Consider the following 23,288-nt stretch of genomic DNA (forward strand, 5'->3'; position numbering starts at 1 on the left):
AGTTCCGTCGTTTGCATAATTCTGCGCATGACCGTTGAGACGCAACAATAGGGTAATCCCCGACCGATATCGTGGATGTTGCAATACCAGCGTACCATTGCAATATGCTGAGTATGCGTCATGTGAGCTCGACCCCGTGACGCGAACCGGTAAGTCTCACGCAATTCCCACTCTTTACAAATCTGTCGAGTAAGCAACATTATGATCGAAGAGCTCTACTGTAATACTAGTATCACTAGAAATACGCATCAAATCTGCAAGTCGGCTAATACAAGACACGGCATGGACAGCGTATCGCATCATACAACTACAACAACGCCCACCTCCACAGCTATTACCACTGCCATGGCCACTTTTAACGCAGCAAAGAGACATCGGGGCATCGACTCTCTTGCCTGGCAGGGTTGTTCGTGTAGTCGCGACTCCGGCCCTGGTACAGGAGTGGAAGTAAACCCCGGAACTGCCTTGAAAGATTTGAAATTATCTATCGATATGGATTTAGTCCGGAAGGCACAGGTACTGAATGCGGCTTTTATTTTCAATAATACACCTCAATAATAATATTAGTATACCTTTATGACTCTTTGTCATGTACCAACTATGAGATTTATTATAGACGTAGTATCGGTGAAATTAAATGGTCTAAATTTCAATTTTCTTCTCCCCACAGAGTACTGAAGAAGATCGACAAATTAGGCGTCGCGAACAGAACAAAATCGCTGCTGCTAAATATAGAAACAGAAAGCGAACATCGAGCGATGCTTTGAATGAGGTGGGTAGTTTTTTTGCTTCCTCGCCTGCCCACACTATCTAGTTGAACTATTCAGTATACAAACCCCCAGTGTGTTACCAGTATATAGGTCGAATTGCTAATGTTCGCCCGCGGTCAGTCAGAAGCTCCGTAATAATACCCAATTTCTGCAACTTGGAAGTAAGAGGTCAATGCCCTCGTCTCCTCATCAACTAAGGGCAGTCACAAAGGTAGTGTAGCGTCCTGAACATGTGTACAGGGTCAGTTCACCTGAGGTATGTTGCACCGTGGAAGGTACTAATGGTTGCACACATGGTAGGTCATCAAGTAGATTAATAAGTATTATGCCGATTGGTGCTAATAATATAAAAATAATTTATTAATTTTTATCTTTCGGTTAAATAACTACCACGGCCTCCCAGGGAGTATAAATCTGCGTGAGCTGTCCCACTAGTAGTCATACTAGTAGTGATGACACTACAGTTGTTAAAGTTCCCTTGAAATTACTAATGTTTATGTGGTAAAGTCATCAACATGTTTAACTTTTCTAAAATAAAAAAATCCTACAGTCCGTCTTCGCGTGTGGGCGTGCGTATGTTCTCGTGGTTTATAAGGATTTCGAAAATGTAAATAAAGAGAAACAAACGCACGTCCAAAATGTTTAAATGATTGTGAAGTACTATCGACACCACAAACCAAATTTCTTGATTGTTATGAAAAATTATGAATTTGCCAGTTAAGTGCTTTCGACTTCATGATCGTAGTCAGCCTATTTATGCCCATAGGTTGATTTCGGAACCATATTCCTCTAGCGATGGTACTTGGAACATATTAAAAATAGCAGACAATTAGTTCGGTTGTCAATGGAATTATCATGTTCATTTGCATATCGACCGTGCAAATTAGTTTTAGTCAAAATAAGTGACTGCCTAAAAGTATCATTATCACTTCACTCAGCAAGTATATTCATGTACCCCAAGAGAAAAATATATTTCGAAAAACGGTACTCCTGAAAGGACTACTTTATTTGCTCTCAGACCTCATTCGCATATGGGATATGGAAATACCAATTTTGATTTCAGGGAAGAATCAAAATAAACTGCAGTACATATGTAATAATAGTTGGAATCAACTGTCAATTTCATAAACATAGATGCCTCGTACCTGTACAGTAAAGGACAGAAAGATGTACCTTACTGTATATACATTTGTAAATGCAAATTAATATCTTCATTCAAATTCAAATCATATTTAATAGTGATTGGCTCAAACTTTACGTCTATTATAAACGTTCACTATTACCTTCCATGCTAGACCTCAAGACGAAGTTACAATATCATTTTGGATTTGTCTGGATTGATTAAAATCTATAACAGCCATTTTGGTTTAGTTAGTTATATTTATAAACCGTTTATAACGTTCACATGGTTGTGACGTTCACTGTATTATTCCTCCCATGTCTAAAATGGGCCGTACTTGTTCCTTTGGTTCCACAGGAATCTAAACGATTGCAAGAAGCTAACCTTGGCCTTCAAGAGAAGATCAAATCACTGGAACACCACAAGAATTTTTTGGTTCGCTTGCTTGGTCAAGTCAAACCTAATGTACAGTTTCCTTCATTTTCGGGCGCCATGAAGTTACTTTTCTAAGACCGGGAGTGAGAGCTCGATGATTTTGACTTTGACTACATATAGGTTATCAGTGGATCACGTGAGGTACACGTGGGTGATCACATGATTTTCTTATCAATTTGGTTGATTTAACACTTAGGAAATCGGGGAGCTGCAGAAGGCAAACTCGGCGCTGAGGTCGAAACTTCATCGTTTAGAGGACAGAAGAGAATACTGGATCCAGGCAATCCGATCTAACAAACAGACATGTCTCAAGTGCGATAAGTGCATGGACGTCACAAAATACTATACGCACGTTCCTTATTCTGTTGAGGACGAGCAGAACGAACCTTTGTGTTTAGTGACACACGCCGGGATGAAGTAGTCAGTGCAGACCTCGGCGAAATCGTCGATCGGAAGTTGTGATGAACACTACATGGTTGTTTTTACAGTGTCAGGGTGGACATCGTGTTATCATCAGCGCAACAAATCACCCCGCTACTGTCATCTCTGCAGCCATCGATACCGTCTTGTGCGGCGATACCAGCGTGCTATGTCACAAGGAGTCCCCCGCCAGCGTTGTTGGTGGGACATATAGCAGAGGGATATTTAAAAATCAACTTTGGTTTAATTTAAAATTGAATATTCACCAAAACGAAATAGTGTATTAAATAGAAATATTGAGAGAAAGATTTAAACATCACAGGATTATTGTAAAGAGAGTCTGTGACCAAAATAGAAAGTATCCACTCGCTGTGCTAGAAAACATATTCGTATTGTGTGCGTATGTCAATTGTATGAAGACTGCATTGCCATTTCTTTTTTTTCAGATCTAATTTGACCTAGGTGATTCAAACTGGGTAATTTATACTTAGGTAAAGATCTCTTAGATAGCTGAAAAAAATAATTGTTTCAACAACAAAAAAGAAGGTCTACATGATAATACTACCCATGTTTGCTACTCATCCAGTGCACTAGCTCGAGTTCGAGAATAAAATATGTGTATAAAAATGTCATGGCCATGTTACTGCAAATAGACCATTTTCCGTACACTGCGAGAATCACGCGTTATGCGTGAAATCGAACGTAAAAACAGGACAAACAAAGGTCATAGCGTCGTAGTGGCGTCAAACGTCGCGTGGGATTCGACAAACGCGAAAGTATTTTGGGGACATTTCCATGCTTAATAATGTGCTGTCCACATTTGATGATAGGCAATTTCGATTAAGTAAGGGTATTCGGAAGCAATATCCCTCTGTCGAAGATCGGCCGGTCGATGTGAGCTACGAAATAAAGAAATTCGAGTTCAAAATCAAATCGTTCGATTTTTGCGGCAGACGTTCGACGCGCGTCTTTCATGCATCTCGCGAGATCTCGCAATTGTACGGAAAATCACCTATTGTAGCCGTGGTCAGACATGCAGCGACTGTCTTCTGAAAGTGACAAGGGATTAAAGCTAACGGTGCTGTTGTGAACAGTGTATGATTAAAATAAACATAAATGCCATTATAATAATTTATTCCATTTTATGAGTGAGTTTTTTTAACGATGTGGATATTTATGCTTTCTGTTGTGGTCAACAAAATCTCGCCCATAATTTATTTCGCACTTACGTCACCGAAGTTGTTTTACCGCGGTTTGCTGCAGGTCCTTTTTTTCGTCACGGTGTAAGATTATGTTCGGATTGAACCTCAGGCTGACTGTTAATTCATTAATAAAACTTCGATAAAAATTGATAAAAAACGAATTTTAGTGTTCATCACAGATTCAATTCGAGTTTCTGATTACTTGATATTATTTTTAGTTGACATGTTTACAGTTTTTACAATGCAAATGTTTGTTTTACTTTTACCTATATTTATAAGTAAATCATTTTAAACTTTGTGTTTTATAAGTGAATCATTTTAAACTTTGTGTTTTATAAGTGAATCATTCTTGGCATATATTACAAACAATTGGAAATGGTATTATTACTGCGAATTACTGCGCATGTGCGGTTCGATGTAATGTACACGATCGATGTAAGCATGACTTTATCAGATTGCATTACATTTTTTTTTTGTGGCAGATACACTGGGTTTCATGAAGGCGTGAATTTGTTTTATGAACATTTATTAATATTTATAAAAAACATTTATCGTAAAAGATTCTCGCGCTTCATTCAAATCTAAAGAAGATGCATTGGCTATAGAACCATTTGGTATTTGGTACTCCCATTACCCGTGACACTTTGCAGGGTTTTTGTAATTTACTATCATGGATGCAAAAAAAGGTCCCATCAATTCTTTAAAACGCAGTGTTTCGTTTGCCAAAATATATTTAAAAGAATACTATTGTCTGGCACAGAACGTTAAATTGCAAATGTCAGTTAGTGTAAAACTAGAGATTGAAGATTAGCTGACGGCAGCGGAGTTCTTATTCGTCAGGTATTCATCAGCTAACGCCTTGTGATTGGTCCAGGTTGTTTTCAATTGCCATTTGATATTTGCAAACATTTATAAACATTCTATATGAAACAAACTTGCGCCTTCATATAACTCTATGTGAGTTTTCTTACAAATTGAATATACATTTAAATCGGAAAATGAAACAAAAGCTTTATTCTCAGTACGTTTAAGAAAATTGTAAATGTGTGAAGATTGAATAATATGCTATGATCATTATGTTATTGTACGTTTGTCATTGCCAATTTCAGTGCTGCCAACTAAAATGGCAAGTATGGCATTGAGGCTACTCAAATTCCATCCAAGCTAATTACTGGTATGTGGCTAACTTAATGATGTATACTCGCATGATTCAACGTAATTTAAAGTGGTCCTATAAAATAATGCAACGAAAAAAATAGTGAAAGTGTGATACCATTTTATATATACACTTGTTCCACTTGAGTCGATGTTTGTGTCTAGTACATCGTTGGTGCTCTGGGCCGCTGTGACAGAGATCGGTTTTCGTCTAAATATGTGTTATGTACAGTGATACTTTTAATAATATATTTTATACATTGATATATTACAGAAATGTCAAACTTTTATTTGGGATCTATTAAAGTGAAGACAATATAAATATGCAGAGTGCTTTGTCATTACCCACCCCTCCATCCACATACACAAACTCAACAAGGGTATTTCCAAATTACTCATCGATAAGCAAGCGAATATACATTTCTGAAAAAAAACAATAGTGGATGATGAATCATGTCGTTCTGGACGTTTGTATATTGGCGCAGTATGCGTAAGTACACTTAGAGAGCACTGATTGGCTGACATGCACTTGTTCATTCTGTATATTTGTACTACTGCATTGTTTGTTGCTGCGAACATACTGCCAAATTGGGTACGTATGAACAATTAACCAAATAAGTTCAGGAACATACCACATTTGGGCATATTTTAGTTTGTTTTGTAGCTGTAAACAAATAGACCATGAGTAAGTCCGTCGTGATTGGTTAACCAATACTATGATGTAATGTGCTATATTTAGAATGCTGTACGCAACGTCACGCGCTTAACTTTCGTTGAAAACATAACCATGACATTTTGTCCCATGATTCTCAACCCGTGCAATAAACAATGCTCAGCTCTCACACTCGTGGTCAATATTTTCATTTATTTTATTGTTATATGACTTGTGTACTTCTTGTATAAAAATATCACAATGTTCGCAGCATTGTACTGTATAACCCTGGACACATAGCGTTTAGTCGCGTGACTCATGCGATGCGATGGAAAATTCGGTATTTCACAATCGGTGATCGATCAAACAAAAGAAACAATGGACGAAAGTTGGGTCATATATATAGGTAAAGTCTACGGAAATTTAGAAACACTTGTACGATCCTGGAAGTCGGAGTGTGATCAGGTAATTATCAGTATTTATCTCTCAGTCGTTTGATATGACTTTGCGATGTACATGTTATCTTTCTTTCACTTTACGGGTGCAATCATTTATTTCCCACTTTCTCTAGCATTTTTCCCTCCACACACGTTCGTTAAAACTTCCTTCCAATTACAATGCGTCGTACACCAGCGTGTCTAATTCCGCGTTCAGTCCCGGGAGTACGAGTCCCGGACGTACGTGTCTGTCTCCACCCAGTCAACGTGGTGATATTTTGAACACAAGGCGGTGTTCTGTCATATTGACAAGTGTTAGCTGACTGTGTGATATGAAATGAAAACTGCACTCCAACGTCAATTCAGTAGAAATAGTTGATAGTCACGTTTCGTGTTGATCTATCATACCTTTTATCAAACTCAATCACTGATACAGAGTGCCGTTTGTGTCATTTCCCCGACTTCAGTCAGACCTTACCACCACCTCCAAAATTTATTTACGAGAGGTAAGAACGAATTAGACATTAATTACAAGAATACACGCGAATGACGCAATGCTGGATTAGATTGTCAACATCTTCTAACTGCAGACATATTATCACGAAATTTTAAATGATCAATCGCCAGCATCGTTTGAATGAAAAGCGACAGTAATTAAAAATCTTCTAATTACAGATTTCATTGTAACATTCATTAGGCTCCAATATCACCGCCAACGACAATGGAAAGCTCATATAGATAACAGTTTAATAAAAAAAAAATTTTCTTTGGACGAGAACATTCCACTTCATCCTTCATTCCCACGTTCAATATGACTTATCAAACCATAGAAAACATTCTAAGGTCTATGATCAAACACAGCTCTGTATGCTAAATTTGATTCACGGTAACATGACACTTTCCTACACGAGGAATATTGGTCTCGTTTTGACTTCAGGATGGCTACGATGAATAAATTAGAAGCCTTGTACATTGCGGACTCGCGCTCTTTCGTAGAATAAACTTGAAAAAAGCAGGTCCGGGCCATTTTATAGACAAATGGGTCATAAATGTTTTGAAAAAAAAAAAGTTTTCTGTAAACTATATTCTTACCGTACCTAAGTGTTCCGATAACTGAATTGACCACACTGATAGTTTCTTCGGCTGAGCACTCAATATAGACGTATCAGTCTGCAATTTGATTTTCCAAACTAACGAGCAAGATATTCCTGGGAAAAAGTTGGAAATAAAGGACGTCCTCGCGCAAGTTGATACAATTACTAAACTGTACCTTACTTATGTGGCAGCGGTCTAACGCGAATAACGGGGCTTGTATTGAGTCACTGAGTCAAATTCGTAGTTGACCTGTCATGTTAGAAACATGTTCACAATTACGTGAATCACACAGAACAATGCGTTCCGGGAGTGGGTTGGACAGTGGTCCAGTCACACCCACGCAAATCAGTACGTCCATCCGCCAGTTCGTTCCATTAAAATATGAGAAATTTAATTTCTAGTATTTCGTGATACGTAATTCTATTGCATTTCAATGATTTTTGTTGCTGTGGACCAGTTTAGACCTCTTCTCAAAACCGTAATGTCAATCAATGTAAATTACTGAACCTGCGACTTTTCGTCATCTTAGGATTTTTTCATTGTATTCGACTGTGTGACCTAGTAATATTTAGTCTTGTTGATTTGTAACACCCCCTCCAACTTACGCAGGCAATACGATTTTCTATTGTTGAAAATGTGTAATTTGAGATAAAGTTACAAATTCTTCAGTTCTTTCTAATTGTTCGAGGACAGTTGCGAATATTCTCGATATCTGTGTACGCACAGTAAGTAACTAAACCATTATTACAAACAGTAATGGTATAGTATTAGAAATAATAAACCGAACCTTTGCACACCATATAATAATATTTAAATGGTGTGTTTATCGTATGCAAATAACTGAATGTGAGACTACATACTTAAGTTACTTGAGGTATTTATGCTTTCGATTCGAAAAATAATGCAAACCTAAGCAGTTCTGTCTAAGCCAGTATTACTGCAACGTCATACGCAACATGTAAAAAGTGTGTAGTCATCATAAGTACTGTAAAATGACTAATTTTCACGGGGTTTAAATTTCACTGATTTACCATTTCAGGCATATTTAGTGGGTTTTAAATTCACGGTTTCGTCATTTAGATAATGTGTTCTATGCTAAATTTTACATATTCACTGTGTTTTAATTTAGCGCATTTTTCCAGTCAGCGAAATAAACTAAATTAAAACCCAGTGAATAATTACCCCCTTTACAGTACTAGTATTGCTTCATATAAGCATGTGTTTGTTTGTTTGTTAATTCTCAACATCTGATCATTGCTGTATAGTTATGCAATGTCGTTGTGCAATGTATGCTCGATTTGTTTATGTCCGTTGCTAGGGGGGTGATATCACATGTTCGGAGTAAGTATAAGTTTTAGGTATTTTTTTGCCATTTTTGTCTCAACTTGAAACGTGTGCGGGCATGTATTTCAGTATGACATCATTTCTAAATATAGAATTGCGGGAGTATATAAAGTGTTGTACCAGTTAACCGACTCGGAGTTTTAGTCACTATACCTTGCGCATGCGCACGGACTATGCACAAGCGAATGATTCATTGCGGTGGTCACGTGTGTATACAAAACATTGTATTGTGTATCAAACGCGTGTGTACCATAAGGCACTGTTAAGGTCGTTGTCGAGGTTCTTATTCGGGACTAAAAATGGAAAGTCTTGTAATAGACGACAGCTCCTCTGATATTTATGATGCGTCGTTGGCATGTGATCAACAGGTAAGAAATGTAATGAAAAACTTGTCACGATGCAATGAATTCGCCCTGAGGCCGACGTTTACAATACGTCACTACATGAATATTCATTACTAGTCTTACGTTCTGGTAGAAATGTACTCAAACACGGCCTGCCACATATTTTTATGAGCTTGCATAAAATAAGTTTTTGCGGCATAATTTAATTATATTTATGTGTCGACGTAGTGCTGGTATTTTCTTTTTTGCTTGTTCGAGTTTGGGGGTCGTTACAAACTTGACAAAATGATTGAAACCTATCATTTCATCTCTGTTGCGCAATGATTTTCTTTTACATTCGTTCGTAGACAAGAACTTTTTTTATTCGATTTCTTCTCAGATTCATATCAGCCGTTTTATTGTTTGTGATGCATACATGCATTCCAATGCGATGACCTAATTTCTCAATGTCATCTTAGTAGACAGAAATGAATCGACTTGTCCAGGGCACTCGATGCATCATCTCTTCCAACGTGGCCGAACGATATGCGCACGCACCCTGAGTGAAATCCACAACTCATTTAAATCTTTTTCAATTCATATGACCTTAATGTGTCTGCAATAATTTCAACAAACGTATACATGTATATTTAGTATGTAACAATAATAGTCCCATAATTCCACGATGCTACTAGTAGAGTGGGTGTCGTTATTCGTCATTTTGGCGTGAATCAATTAACCGGCTTACGGTGGCCCAATCCATTAATTAATATGCATAAATATGCGTCATGCTTATTGGTATTCGTGCACCGCGCCCATATTTAGCCGCTCTGTATATTTCTGGTTGTAATCTACTAGTGAAGGACGTGTTACGGTGTCCTCTGTTGACGTGCTTAACGTGCCGAGGACATATCGATGTTTTTCTTTTATATGATCAAAACAATTAATCTTTCTCATTTGCCACAGTTATTGCATGGTTTGTTGAAATGTTAAACGCCAGGATCCGGCTACCCGGTAAAACGACGAGTGAGCGAGCAGCTTCGACCTCGTTATGTGGGCGGAGTGGGTGTCGCCGTCGCGGGGGCTGTATTTGTTTTATGTCACCCCTCAATTTCACAGTAATCGAACAACTATTTAAAAAATGTGATTTGGTGATTATGTACGGGTCCCATTGAGATGCTCTTCGACCAAATTTAGGCAATTATATGTTGGCGAATAATAAAACGAATGAGTTATACATGAAATTCAAAGACCTCGTCTGATAAGGTAAAATTGATGTCAGATTTCTATTTAAGACATTTTCATCGTTAAAAGGTAGATGTACTAGTTCCGGTCACACGACAGTAACATCAGCGGCGTTGCATGTGTATGCGAAATTTTAAAATCCCGGCATTCACTGCATTTTTCATGTCATTGTGTCAGTGAGTGTTGTAGCCGATATAGTGCCGTATGCTTCAAGTCGAAGCTTCACTGTTAATAATTACAAGATTGCACGGCGAGATTACGTGGTTGCCAACATGAACACATGCAACTTCCGAATTGTTTTCGTGAAACGAAGTTTTGCGATTAAATGCAGAAACAACATTCCATCATACGCTCATCATTATGTTAAATAAAACGTTTACAAATTCACGGTTAATATATATATATATATATTGATTACTAGTATATTACGGTACGCAGACGTTTAAAACAAATTGGTAACAGCGCCCCCGCCGACGAATCTTTGAACAATTCATACACTTGCCGATAGAGGTCAGTATACAGCGTGACGTTATTTTATTGCGTTTCCCTGTGCGTTCTTGCAATCAATAGGTAGAATATTAAATCATTTCATTTCGTTGATATGAATATAAATTGCCTCGTTGCCACTATTGATTAACTATAAATAGATTTCTACACTCTCTTTTCGTCAACTATACCCGTTATTTTAGCTCGAGGTCCATTATCATAAATAATAATTGCTGTGTTTGCTAAATTTACAGGCTGCGTCCGCCCCGCATACTACAACTCGATCCTCAGACTGCAACTCTTCCCACAGACTGCAACTCGTCCCTCAGATTGCAACTCGTCCCTCGGACTGCAACTTTTCCCGCAGACTGCAACTTGTCCCGCAGACTGCAACTCTTCCCACAGACTGCAACTCGTCCCACAGACTGCAACTCTTCCCACAGACTGCAACTCGTCCCGCAGACTGCAACTCGTCCCGCATACTGCAACTCGTCTCTCAGACTGCATCTCTTCCCACAGACTGCAACCCATCCCGCAGACTGCAACTCGTTCCACAGACTGCAACTCATCTCGCAGACTGCAACTCGTCCCACAGGCTGCAACTCGTTCCTCAGATTGCAACTCTTCCCGGAGACTGCGACTTGTCCCTCAGATTGCAACTCTTCCCGGAGACTGCAACTCGTTCCACAGACTGCAACTCGTTCCGCAGACTTCAACTCGTCCCTCAGATTGCAACTCGTCCCACAGACTGCAACTCGTCCCCCAGATTGCAACTCTTCCCCCAGATTGCAACTCTTCCCACTGACTGCAAATCGTCCCTCAGATTGCAACTCGTCCCGCAGACTGCAACTCGTCCCCCAGATTGCAACTCTTCCCGGAGACTACAACTCGTCCCTCAGTCTACCTCTCGTCCCACAGACTGCAACTCGTTCCACAGACTGCAACTCGTTCCACAGACTGCAACTCGTCCTGCAGGCTGCAACTCTTCTCGGAGACTGCAACTCGTCCCTCAGACTGCAACTCGTCCCACAGACTGCAACTCGTCCCTCAGATTCAACTCTTTCTGGAGACTACAACTCGTCCCTCAAACTGCCACTCGTCCCACAGACTGCAACCCTTCCCGCTGACTGCAACTCGTTCCACAGACTGCAACTCGTACCACACACTGCAACTCGTCCCGCAGACTGCAACTCGTCCCACAAACTGCAACTCATCCCTCAGACTGAAACTCTTCACGGAGACTGCAACTCGTTCCACATACTGTAACTCATCCCGTAGACTGCAACTCGTCCCACAGACTGAAACTCGTCCCTCAGATTGCAACTCTTCCCACAGACTGCAACTAGTCCCACAGACTGCAACTCTTCCCTCAGATTGCAACTCATTCCAAAGACTGCAACTCGTCCCTCAGACTGCAACTCGTCTCACAGCTTGAAACTCGTCCTCTGACTAAAACTCGTTTCTCAGACTGCATCTCTTCCCGCAGACTGCAACTCGTTCCAAAGACTTCAACTCGTCCCGCAGGCTGCAACTCAACCCTCAGATTGCAACTCTTCCCGGAGACTGCATCTCTTCCCGCAGACTGCAACTCGTTCCACGGACTGCAACTTGTCCCGCAGACTGCAACTTGTTCCAAAGACTGCAACTCGTCGCTCAGACTGCAACTCGTACCACAGACTGCAACGTGTCCCACAGACTGCAACTCGTCCCGCTGACTGCAACTGGTTTCACAAACTGCAACTCGTACCACAGACTGCAACTTGTCCCACAGACTGCAACTCGTCTCACAGGCTGAAACTCGTCCCGCAGACTGCAACTCGTCCCACAGACTGCAACTTATGGCACGCAAAATGAGACTAGCTCAAATGGCTGAAATTAATAATAATTAATTGCTTGAATAGCCGCGTTTCAGTCATCTTGAATTTTCAAGGTGAATGGCGAAGCACTCGGAGGGAGGAAAGTCCGAACGAAACAACACCGTGCAGGCGGACGATGCGTTTCAGTGTAACACCCACACTTCGGCCTCGTGGCACTTACAAGACGCTGGCCAATCGTTTTGCTGCTACTAGTACATGTATACTGAAACACCATAGTAACGAGTTGTGATTGACGTCTTATATCTTATAATACACAAACTAGTTCGCTATATTAATGCATTAAGTGGGACGGAACATTTGCATAAACACAAAAGCGATTGCAGTCTCCAAACAAACGTTTCCGTTTTAGGTGTCCCAACCAAATTGTTCGTACAGTAGAGGTTATTGGCAATGAATGAATACCAAAATCATGTTTCAACCTCAGCTTGGCAATTTCAATTGTTGCGGAAAAACTCCCATTCACCTCTACAATTCAAAACCTTGACACTAATCTAAATGACATGCCAAACTACTATGCCAAGTCTACGTATGCGTGAACCTAAACTGTGTTTGCTGTTAAGGGATTGGTCAGTTACTTCGGCCTAGGGGGGGGGGGGGGTCGGCAGATTCCATTTTGCCAGCTCTAAATCTCAGTCGACCCACCCCCTATCAAATAAAAAAAAGTGGGTGACCCCCCCCCCCAACATTATATTATTATGTGCTTATGAAAACAAAGGAAACCTTGATTTTGCTTAAATTTGTGTTGGATTTTGGTATTTTACAGAGCAAAATATGCATATTTAAAAGTTAAAGAAACAAAAAAACTATTTATTTTTTCATCATTTATTTTAATTTATATATCAGCATTTTCACAAATTTAACTTTTTTGAACTGTCACTGCTCTTTGTACTAATTGCTGTGTTGTCTTTTCGTCTCCTGTTATAATTGGATAAATCCAGTAAATATCTTATACAATGATGACTTCAGACTTTAAATAAAATAATCTGATATCAGCAGCACATGGACTTGGGATGTGTTTAAAACTTAACTGTATAATTGGGGTTCTAGCCGCATTGCATAATCTGTTAGTTATTTGGCAATTTAACCTCAAAATATTTCGCCTATAACATTTTTTGCATCAACAAATTTATAGGTAATAGTTATTATTGAGAACACATTTGTACGATTAACTTTTTTATCATTTGTTCTGAAATAAAATTAAAAAAAATATATGCATGAGCGCGTGTGTGAATTCTGGAAAACATGATATCAAAAACAAGGTGACCCCCCCTATTCGCACAATCAAAAACAGGGTACCCCCCCTACTGATCCACCGACCCCCCCCCCTAGGCCGAAGTAACTGACCAATCCCTAATATGCATATCAAACCGGTAGCGGCATACAAGAACGTTAGCGTAGTATGCGTTGTAAGCGATACTGATTATAAAGTTACTCATAGCATATTCTAATATTATAGGAACCAGTGGACACCGGCGTGTATTGTTACAGAATAAATTACACTTTTCATGGTTGTGTATTTTTTAAAAAGTGAATAAACAGTTTAAACATATTTATTCTATCTTCAAGTTTTATTCAATACAATGTCCGTATTCAAAAGTCTTTTGCCTAATACCTTTGCTATGATGCTATAGGCGATAAACTCTATGAGGATAGTCACAATGTCCCGCGTAGTCTGTGTTATTTCCAAACACCAACGCAATTATGCAGTCATATATCACAGAATATCAGTGTTAAATTAGTGCAAACGGGAAATAATAATTACGAACAGTTTTATTGTTGTCAAATGTATATTATGCAAATATAGAAATTTCTGATTTTGGAAAGGACGCCGGGAACCAGCGAAGAGACGCAAGTCGTTTTTTGGCGATCATTCCATTGTTCTGTATTTTGACTGTTTCAAAAGAGCAAATATAATGAAGTCATCAAAACAATATGTGAATAGGTTTATACATCTAACAATGTAACAATGTTCAATATATTATACGTGCGTTCATCCTATATGTGTTACGTTACATTGTTTGTGTCCCGGAGCAACCTCGAGCGCCCCCATGCGCGCAACTAATATATTCTTTTGGGCAGTGGAGGCTACCAATCTGATAAAATAAGATCTTGTTTTTTTCATTGAATAAATCTTTAATTGTTGTTGTCTGCTCTGTATTTTTAATTCATTTTAATTTATTCTTTAATCACTGTTTTTTTAGCTTATGAGTGATTGTCTGTCGTCGTCGTCTGTCGTCCGTCGTCGTCGTCCGTCTGTGTCAATGTTTTACTTTTTCGACTTCTTCTTGAAAACTACAAGCCTTAATGCGTTGATACTTGGTGTATATGTACCTTGGGTAGACCTCTCTCAGATTTGTTCATTTCATGATTTTTTTTTTTTGATTTTTTTTAAGATTTTTTTTTATTTTTCACACAACATAAAAATATACAGTAACAAAAGCATACATACACAAAAAAAAAAAAAAAAAAAACTGAAACGAAAACAAGAATGAGATGTGGGCTAATATGGTGTTTTCTATTTTGTACCCTTCAAAGCCAGCTGTCATGTTTTGTTTGTACTATTTCAATATCCAAAAAGAAATTATTTACAATTGCAAAATAACATTTTAACCAGTTTGCTTCCTTGTTGACTGCTGGCTTGAATGAGTGGCTATCCGTTAATCCAAATTCTAACTGGCTCCCATTTCTGATAATGATATAATATTTTGCCTCTGTTTAAAGCAAGTTGATGTTCTATATGTTCATGGTCTTTAATGTATGCCTTGAAACCAAAGAATGATAAGATTTTCGCTTCTCCCCTACATTTGTATATGTATTTTTTAAACAATAAAATAAAATGATTCAACATAATATTTTTCACCTCATAGATGCCAAGTATAATATTTATACATTACAATCTGTATTTGAAATTAAATTACAGTTTTGCTGCAGTTTTTCCCACAATGACTGTACACAGTGGCATTCCACAAACAAGTGCTCTATGGTTTCAATTTCTGTATGGCACATAACACAGAGAGGGGAGGCTACTAGCCGCTTCCATTCAAAAAGTTTTGAAAACGTTGGAATATATCTATGAATAATTTGAAACTGAAAAGCTCTAAGATCTGTTGAAATTGTAGTGGTGTAAGGTAGACTGAAATTTGTTTTAATAATTACTGAAGATACATTATACAGTTCCTCATGATGATATCTTCAATTCTCTAATTTTGGTGAATATTTTTGTCATTTTTGGTAAAAAGTGAAATTTTCGACTTCTTGTTGAAAACCGCAAGTCCAATTGCTTTGTTATTACATATATATTGATACATGTGGACCTCTCTCAGATTTGTTTATTTTGTAATGATATCTTCAATTATCTAATTTTGATGATTATTTTTGGTGAAAAGTGATATTTTTGAATTCTTGTTGAAAACAGTAAGTCCTGTTGCTTTGATACTATACATATTGTTCGTTTTCTAATGATATCTTCTGTTCTTTAATTGCAATGTGCATTGCTAACAGCGGAGCTATCTCAGCCGACAGGCTGCTTGTTTTTAAGTTTTGATAATCGTAAAGCCAACATAGTTATGAACATGAACTGAGATGTTCGTAAACAATACATCTAACAATGTAACAGTGTTCAATACGTTCACTCTGCATGTACATGGAGGTAAAGGTCATTCTGTCTTTTACCTCTATGGTATGTGTTACAGTACATTTTTTGTGTCCCTGAGCAACCTGGGATTTATTTACGAGCGCCCTCAGCGCACAACTAATATATTCTTTCGGGCACTGGAGGCTACCAATCTGATAAAAATAAGATCCTATTTTTTTATTGATTATGTTTTGGTAATCGATAGTTATGAACATGAACTAACATAAAATAATAACAAATATTAAAAATAAAGTAATATCGCTTTCAAGTAATAAACCTTTAATTTAAATTCTTTTCTCTGACAATGCAGATTTTACTCATGACCATTTTTCAGAACCTGAAATACACCGCAAAACATAAAACAAATTGTTTATGATAACCTAATTATTAAATAATGTCTGACTTCTATAGAAACGTTAATTTGTAAACGCGTTGTGCGAAGTAATATTATTGGAGTGAAATGCCGCACGTGAAACACTAACCCTGTGAAGAAACAACTTATATATTCTGTTTACGTACATAATTGATACAGAAAGATCAAACACTAGGTTTACTCAGGGATTGCCTGTCATTTTTTTTCATCTTGTTTTCTTGTGAATATTTCAATATTATTTCTGGCTTTAACGGATTCGATTTTCCGCGTCTAACAGTCATAAAACACAAAGGTTCTAGTAAGTTCAAGTTGATAGGATATTAAGCTTTTTCTAACGCAAATCTTGCATATTTTAATCTAATTAACCGAATGTTTTATTCAGATTTAGGGTTTAAAACGTTTAAGTAATAAAAATAAGCGGATGACTTGAACATAACTGTGTTAACATGCAGTTGTATTTCGAACATAGTCTGATATGCAAATGAGTGGTATGCAAATCTGCTTTTTGCAGTGATGGTAAGTAGTGCGTATCGAACTGTGCGAAGTTCGGCATTTCTCCTTTTATCTGAATTTTGCGATTTCACGAGATTAGTATAAGCAGTTCTGATCTAATGACACAGGCTGCAATCTGCGAGAACTGAAGGCTTTTTCAGCCAAGTATCACAAATGTAAACATGGAAATACGTGACTTTGGAAGAAATAAGTCTCGCACAAAAGTGACATATACAGCCTAAACACACCAAGTAAGTTCGTTGCACGATTCCATCGCCATATTTATTCCGTAAAAATCATGAAAGTTAAACGCATGGGCAAAATGTTGCGAATCACCACATTTTTCATGCACATACAGGACATATGTAAATTACGGAAGTGAGAGCGCCACCAGTGTTTGGAGAGTGTCATTTGCGTATCAGTAGGGAAAACTTGTTCAAGGGTGTAGCAAAGTAAACTGCACTACACATGTAATACTATTTTGAACCAAACATTCTCTTCTAAAAGTTTTTTTTTTATATTTATAAGTTTTTATTGGTAATCATTCATAATACATACAGTAAGCAGAATACACTGCGTACATATACAGACTAATATACAAGTGCATTCAAGACATAACAATTTGGTGGATTTTAATCCACTTATTACAGTGCGTTTCAAGTGTGTCTATGTTCACAGCAATGCTATATTCAAGATGATAGTTATACTTGACTTTGTTCAGAAAAGTTGGAAAATTGGGTTTTAGGTTTCTCATTTTCATAAGATAAATATGTCTTTTAGCCAGAAGCAGTAAGTGGTTGTGCAACCTAGACAAAGTCGCTTCCCCAAATAAAATTTCACCTAGACTTGGCACTTCCCTCATTACTAATGCATCTCTGAAACAATGGAGGAACTTTAACTAGAAAAATTGTGTTGCATCACATGAAAAGAAAAGATGTTCAAGTGTCTCACTCTCACCTCCACAGAATGTACATAATTCAGATATTTGTACCCCCCTTCTCTTTAGGTCATAATTAGTATATAAAATATGGTGGAGTAATCTGAACTGAAATTCTCTGGTCTTAACATCTATTGCCACTCTAAATGGCAAGTTATATGTGGCTTTCCAATCTCTAGTTGGTTCAAACTTTCCTCTTCTAAAAGTTTACCTGCATTTATAATTGCGTTTTTTTTATTTCTCATACTTTTTTAAGATCAACATTTTTTACTTGACAATTTATATTTGATACCCTTGGATATGTTTTCTGAATTTAACCGTATCCTAGAAGCTCCACACCGCCGTCCTGTCATTGGCATCTGTCCACTAGCACTAAATAGGGCAAGGTTGCCACATCTGCGACCTTGTTTGGATTTCGCTGACTGACTGAATGCACGTACTCCGATACAGTATAACCTTCATACTACCGGACAGTCAGGCAGTTATAGAATTGAAAAAAATGCCATGAATTTGTTGAGATTCTCAGCTCAATATTGACTGTAATTACACTAATACAAGTGATAATCCATACTGTATAAAGTCTCTCAATGAAACGGGACTTTTTTATTACGTGTTTAAAGTCTTTTGCCTATTGTCATTTCTGACTGACATTTCAGTAGTATGTGTTTTTTAGAACTCTTGATGCGTGTTTTATTCCTATTTCTGGTTCTGTGACGAGAACAAGTAAACTAGTCCCATCAGATCGTTATCGTTATCGTTTGCGTTTTTACGTGAATACTGTGAAAGGGTTAATTATTCACTGGGTTTTAATGTTGCTTTTTTCGCTGACTGGAAAATGCGCTAATTTAGAATTAAAACCCAGTGAATATGTAAAATTGAGCATAGAACACATTATCTAAATGATAAAACCGTGAAATTAAAACCCAATGAATATGCCTGAAATGCTAAATCAGTGAAATTTAAACCCCGTGAAAATTAGTCATTTTACAGTAGTCTTGTCCAACTATGAACAACACAACAACAACAACTGTGTCAAACACAAAATGGCGTCTGAGATAAGTAATTGGCTAGGGGGTTATCTCACAAGAACATGGCCGTGAGTCAACGTATTTTCCGATGAAATTGCGAGTCATGTACCTGTACCTTGTATCCTACGCAGACCTCGTATAATCATTTAAAATGATTTTGTGCATAAACGTATACACGTTCCTGTCCGAGTCCATTGGCGGTATAAATGGTATACGCTTACGCACCAAGGTCGTAAATCCGCACCCATTGGCTCGATATATCTTCGTAGTACACGCATTCTTCTTATATAATATCATATTTTGAAAATAAAAAAATAAAAAATACCTGAACCCAAATGACACTGAATGTACCAGGTAAATGTGACAGTCACCTCTCCAACAGATGAGTCCGTTTTACACAGAAACATCGTATCATGTTACAATACGGTACTTTGAACTTTAACAACATTATTTTCGAATATATACTTATTATAATTGTTTTATTCGGCGTCTTTGATTTGAAAATATGTCTGAGTTTCAGAAATCCCCCTTTTTATATGGGAGAACCTTTGGAATGTTAGGTGGGGGAAATATTCGTATACGAGAATCCTCATTGGTCGATGCGAATCACGTGGGACTGCTAAATTTCCCTGGCAGAATACATGACGAAAGGTCTAAAAACATTAGCAATCCACTATATAAGATGGCGAAACAGACGTTTTTAGCCCAAACTTTGAATTATTTTTCTCAGGGAAAACAGCGAATCAGTATTCGTCTTTGCGTCAGGAAATAGTATGCATTTGTTTTCTTTTGGTATTTTAAAAAATGTTTCTTTTTATTTCAAAAAACTTGAATTCGTTCACCTTATAACATTTTAAAATTATTTTATATTATCACTTAGGAAAATAAAATGGAGACAACGATGGTTTACGTGAACAACCATGGCAACCACGAACAAGAGCTGACAGAGCTGGACAGCGAGAACACGGGCAGTTTAACCGCAGTACTCAAAGAAGAAATCAAATACACGATACAGACAAAAAGGCTCGCTAGAGGATTATCGGAGCTTGAAGTCGAAATACCCAAGCCGAAAAAAGAAAGGGTATGTTTTATTTTAACGAATTTGTGTTGTTATTTTAGTTTTTTGGACGATTTGACGTTATTCTAGCAATTTAGGGTTGTTCATAGAACGATCTGTTCGTTGTATGTACTCAGGCTCGTAAACTTTGCGCCATTGTTGGAAATACGGTTTAGCAAACAAGTAAAACTAACTAAACGCTTAGCAGGGTGTCAAATAAACCAGAACAGAACAGGTCTTACGAACATGGAGTAGAACACTTGACGAGTCTGACATTTTTCAAAGTATATTTAATCGGATATATTATAATTGTAAACTGATACACAATTTTAAACATTTTTTTTTTAATTTTACACTACTTCATGTGTATGACCCAATTGAGTTAACTGTTTACTACTGCTCCCGATCTCACACTGGAATTCATCGAAGAAGTGACTGATAATGTTGACCACCCCAAAAAAATGTATCAGATTCCACTTAGCGCATATCCAACAACAGCCACTAGGGGTGTATTCTGAGAATGTCGAGCAATTCGTAGAAGCTCTTCGATAGCAGAAAAGAACGGCAAATTCAGTTGACTGCGTCGTGGGAACCACACCACAATATATTTGTGACAAATTTCGCGCCAGACGTGGAACCAAAATGCGTAGGAAGAAACACATGGGGAAGGTAGGGTACATCGGGACACAGTGGCAGGGGGTCGACGGATATCATTTGCGTTGGCGTTTATGTTGCCATGTATTCGTTCTGTACAGCATTAGACTCGAGACTCGGCCGCCGATTGGATATTGGACCCAAGGCTTTGTTTAGCGTTAAACGCAAAGTCATTTCGTTCTTCGTCGCACCGTACTACATTTTCGATTTAAAAAGAGGACGTTTCTGTAGCCATATATGTTTTAAATTCATCCATGATTAAGAACTAGAAAGGCAAGGTACGCTGAGCTTTTTCGATACGGCGATAGCCGGAGAGCTAGCTGCCTTTGTCTTGTTAAAATCATATGCAAACACTGTTTTCCACGAACTAGTACCAACATGATACCTAAGTTCGCCATTTTTGATAATAGGCATTACATTGGCTTCACGCGGTTCATTCAACTCGAACTCGAGGCTCGTTTCTTTTGAATGAATCAATGAATTGTTAAACCAATCTATGTTGAGGGGGTATGCTACTCAAAACTAAAAAAATACCATTAGTTTAATACAAATACATATTTTTTAGTGAAAATGACTAATTTTGACAGTTTACCGTCACAAGACTATTGACTAATACTGGAATAATGAATTATAGGATGACGTTGACATATTTTGCGCTAAGGTGTACGCATGTCAAAAACGAACGAATGAGTACTGTACCCTCTGTCTGTACCTCAAACCTTTCCGTCCCAGTCTGAGTGCTGATCGTTAGTGTGTACGTGTCGTGTTTATTTTTTTTATTATGTATTTAAAACACGTCGCACATATACTGCGATGGTGTATACTAGCAGCACAATGTGCGTTTCCACGTACCAGTATATATCGGTACGATGATGCACCGCCGTCAGTTTTTCTACGAAATGAAACACGCCATCTACGGTGAAGCAGTGATTCACCGCGGCCTATTGTACGTTACCCAGACCGCTGGAAGGTTGGTTGTTATACAGGCAGCTCCAGCTATTGAGTTTGTACTTGAGTCTTGTAATGCTACGCTAGCCAGTTCAATGCGAACTTTGCAATCCCTATAGGAGTCAGTGGTATTGCAGCAACGGTTTCCTAGGGAGTCTTACCGATTCTTCTAACTGTCGCACCTTTCCCAGGAACTGGTCAATATACAAGTTCTTCTTAATAGGCGCTACGTTTGCTAATTTTAGAAAAACATGACGATATTCGCAAGATTACGCAACGAGTCGCGATACGATATAGTCGGTGAACCTCGCTACTATGAAAGGTGTGGACATGTTGTCGTTGAGGGCGACTTATTCATCGGTGACTCGTACTACTAGGGAAACCCAATCTGATAACGTACAATAAATTACTCAAACAATATCAACACGTCCGATCTAAATGGTATATACATATACTTGAATAATTCAGTCAAACGTTGTTACTCGATGTTTTAGATTCAACATGAGTTCAACGCTGGTTTAATTGAAAATAATATTTATATTTTAATAATTTAACAATAATTTGAGAGTAATTTATTTATTAATCATAATCCCCAGAAATTGCCTCAATGAACGACGATCTGCATTGCCGCTGTGACAGCAACAGAATAGAGTTCACTTACAGTTCAGTATTATGTGAAGCGAATATGGCCACTTCAATACTACGCAGTCTAATATTACACAGATATTTATTACTAAACGACACCAACATATTTTAATACTCGCCTATTGATGTTTATTAAAAGGGAACTCAAGAATTTGTATGCGCAGTACAGATTACGATTGATTGAGTTCGAGGGTGTACAAAATGACTGCCGTTTCGTGGAATTGGCGTGTTACCTGGAATACCCCCTGTGTGCTATTCATTGTATTCCATTCACAAAAACGTGTTGTCACATCCGTTTGCGCATGCGCGTTTGCATATTTCTAAATTTGGTAGGGGATTGCCTCTACCTATTAGCATAGTAAGCAGTTATTTATATTTAGTCTTGGTGTCAGCATAAATACAAGCGTAGGTAGTCTAATATATATATAAAGCTCAGAAAAGTAAAACGATAAAAGTCGTATCATACAACAGTGTCTAAAATATGGATCCTTGGATACCCAAGTTTGAACTGATCGATTCAGATAAGGTAAGTTTTAGATGTTGGTGTTACCCACACATCTACATTGTTTTATGTTTGACTGATTATAGACAAAACGATATATTTTTTCTAATCTTAGTGACAAATTTTCTATTTCACAGTTAACGCCTGAAGAAGAGGCGAGGAGACACGAAAGGCGAGAAAAAAATCGACTAGCAGCCACCAAATGCCGAAACAAGAAGAGGGAGCGAGCACAACAGTTAGAAAAGGTAACCTTCACTTTATGTGTTTAATTGAGTATGTCACATGCTTTTATTACATTGAGTACACTCAGTTGGTTCCAACTCACGCCTTGTAGCCTATTGTGTGTTTAATGACGGTATCACGTGAGCTTCATACGCGAGTGCTCACCACAGTGACACAGTTTAATACGTAATATGCGGCAACATCGAATCCACGTACATATATCTGACTACGTACT

General features: G+C 38.0%; 3 protein-coding genes across 6 annotated transcripts in view; all 3 read left to right on the plus strand.

Moving 5' to 3' along the window:
* Positions 1–23,288, plus strand: part of LOC100375938 (cyclic AMP-dependent transcription factor ATF-3-like) — a 25,756-nt gene continuing 2,468 nt past the window's right edge. The window contains exons 1-3 of one of the 4 annotated variants that reach the window (XM_085493213.1): positions 1–149; positions 19,906–20,106; positions 22,969–23,076. In XM_085493213.1, coding sequence (XP_085349339.1) covers positions 19,915–20,106; positions 22,969–23,076 — 300 coding nt within the window. In that variant the 5' untranslated portion in view covers positions 1–149; positions 19,906–19,914. Of the gene's footprint in view, positions 150–6,043; positions 6,220–8,770; positions 8,999–19,665; positions 19,797–19,905; positions 20,107–22,968; positions 23,077–23,288 lie in introns of those variants that run through there. The other 3 variants (XM_078005691.2, XM_006824773.3, XM_085493218.1) reach the window with 3 other exon arrangements.
* LOC100376084 (uncharacterized) lies at positions 165–5,424 on the plus strand. Its single transcript, XM_002741286.4, has 3 exons — positions 165–516; positions 671–772; positions 2,522–5,424. The coding sequence occupies exons 1-3, from the start codon at positions 202–204 to the stop codon at positions 2,744–2,746; spliced, it is 642 nt and encodes a 213-aa protein (XP_002741332.2). The 5' UTR covers positions 165–201; the 3' UTR covers positions 2,747–5,424.
* LOC100375789 (uncharacterized) overlaps positions 20,591–23,288 on the plus strand; it is a 17,066-nt gene continuing 14,368 nt past the window's right edge. Inside the window, exon 1 of the mRNA XM_078005693.2 lies at positions 20,591–20,751. The gene's annotated coding sequence lies outside the window, so the exon portion shown is untranslated. The remainder of the gene's footprint in view (positions 20,752–23,288) is intronic.

This window comes from Saccoglossus kowalevskii, chromosome 2, assembly GCF_978046115.1.
Source record: "Saccoglossus kowalevskii chromosome 2, keSacKowa6.1, whole genome shotgun sequence".
Lineage (NCBI taxonomy): Eukaryota > Metazoa > Hemichordata > Enteropneusta > Harrimaniidae > Saccoglossus > Saccoglossus kowalevskii.

Excerpts from the sequence above, each read along its gene's own strand:
- LOC100376084 (XM_002741286.4), top strand. The coding sequence starts at position 202 with ATGATCGAAGAGCTCTACTGTAATACTAGTATCACTAGAAATACGCAT. Across the intron at positions 517-670 it reads ATTTAGTCCGGAAGGCACAG|AGTACTGAAGAAGATCGACA; the intron begins GTACTGAATGCG and ends TTCTCCCCACAG. Across the intron at positions 773-2,521 it reads CGAGCGATGCTTTGAATGAG|GAAATCGGGGAGCTGCAGAA; the intron begins GTGGGTAGTTTT and ends TTTAACACTTAG.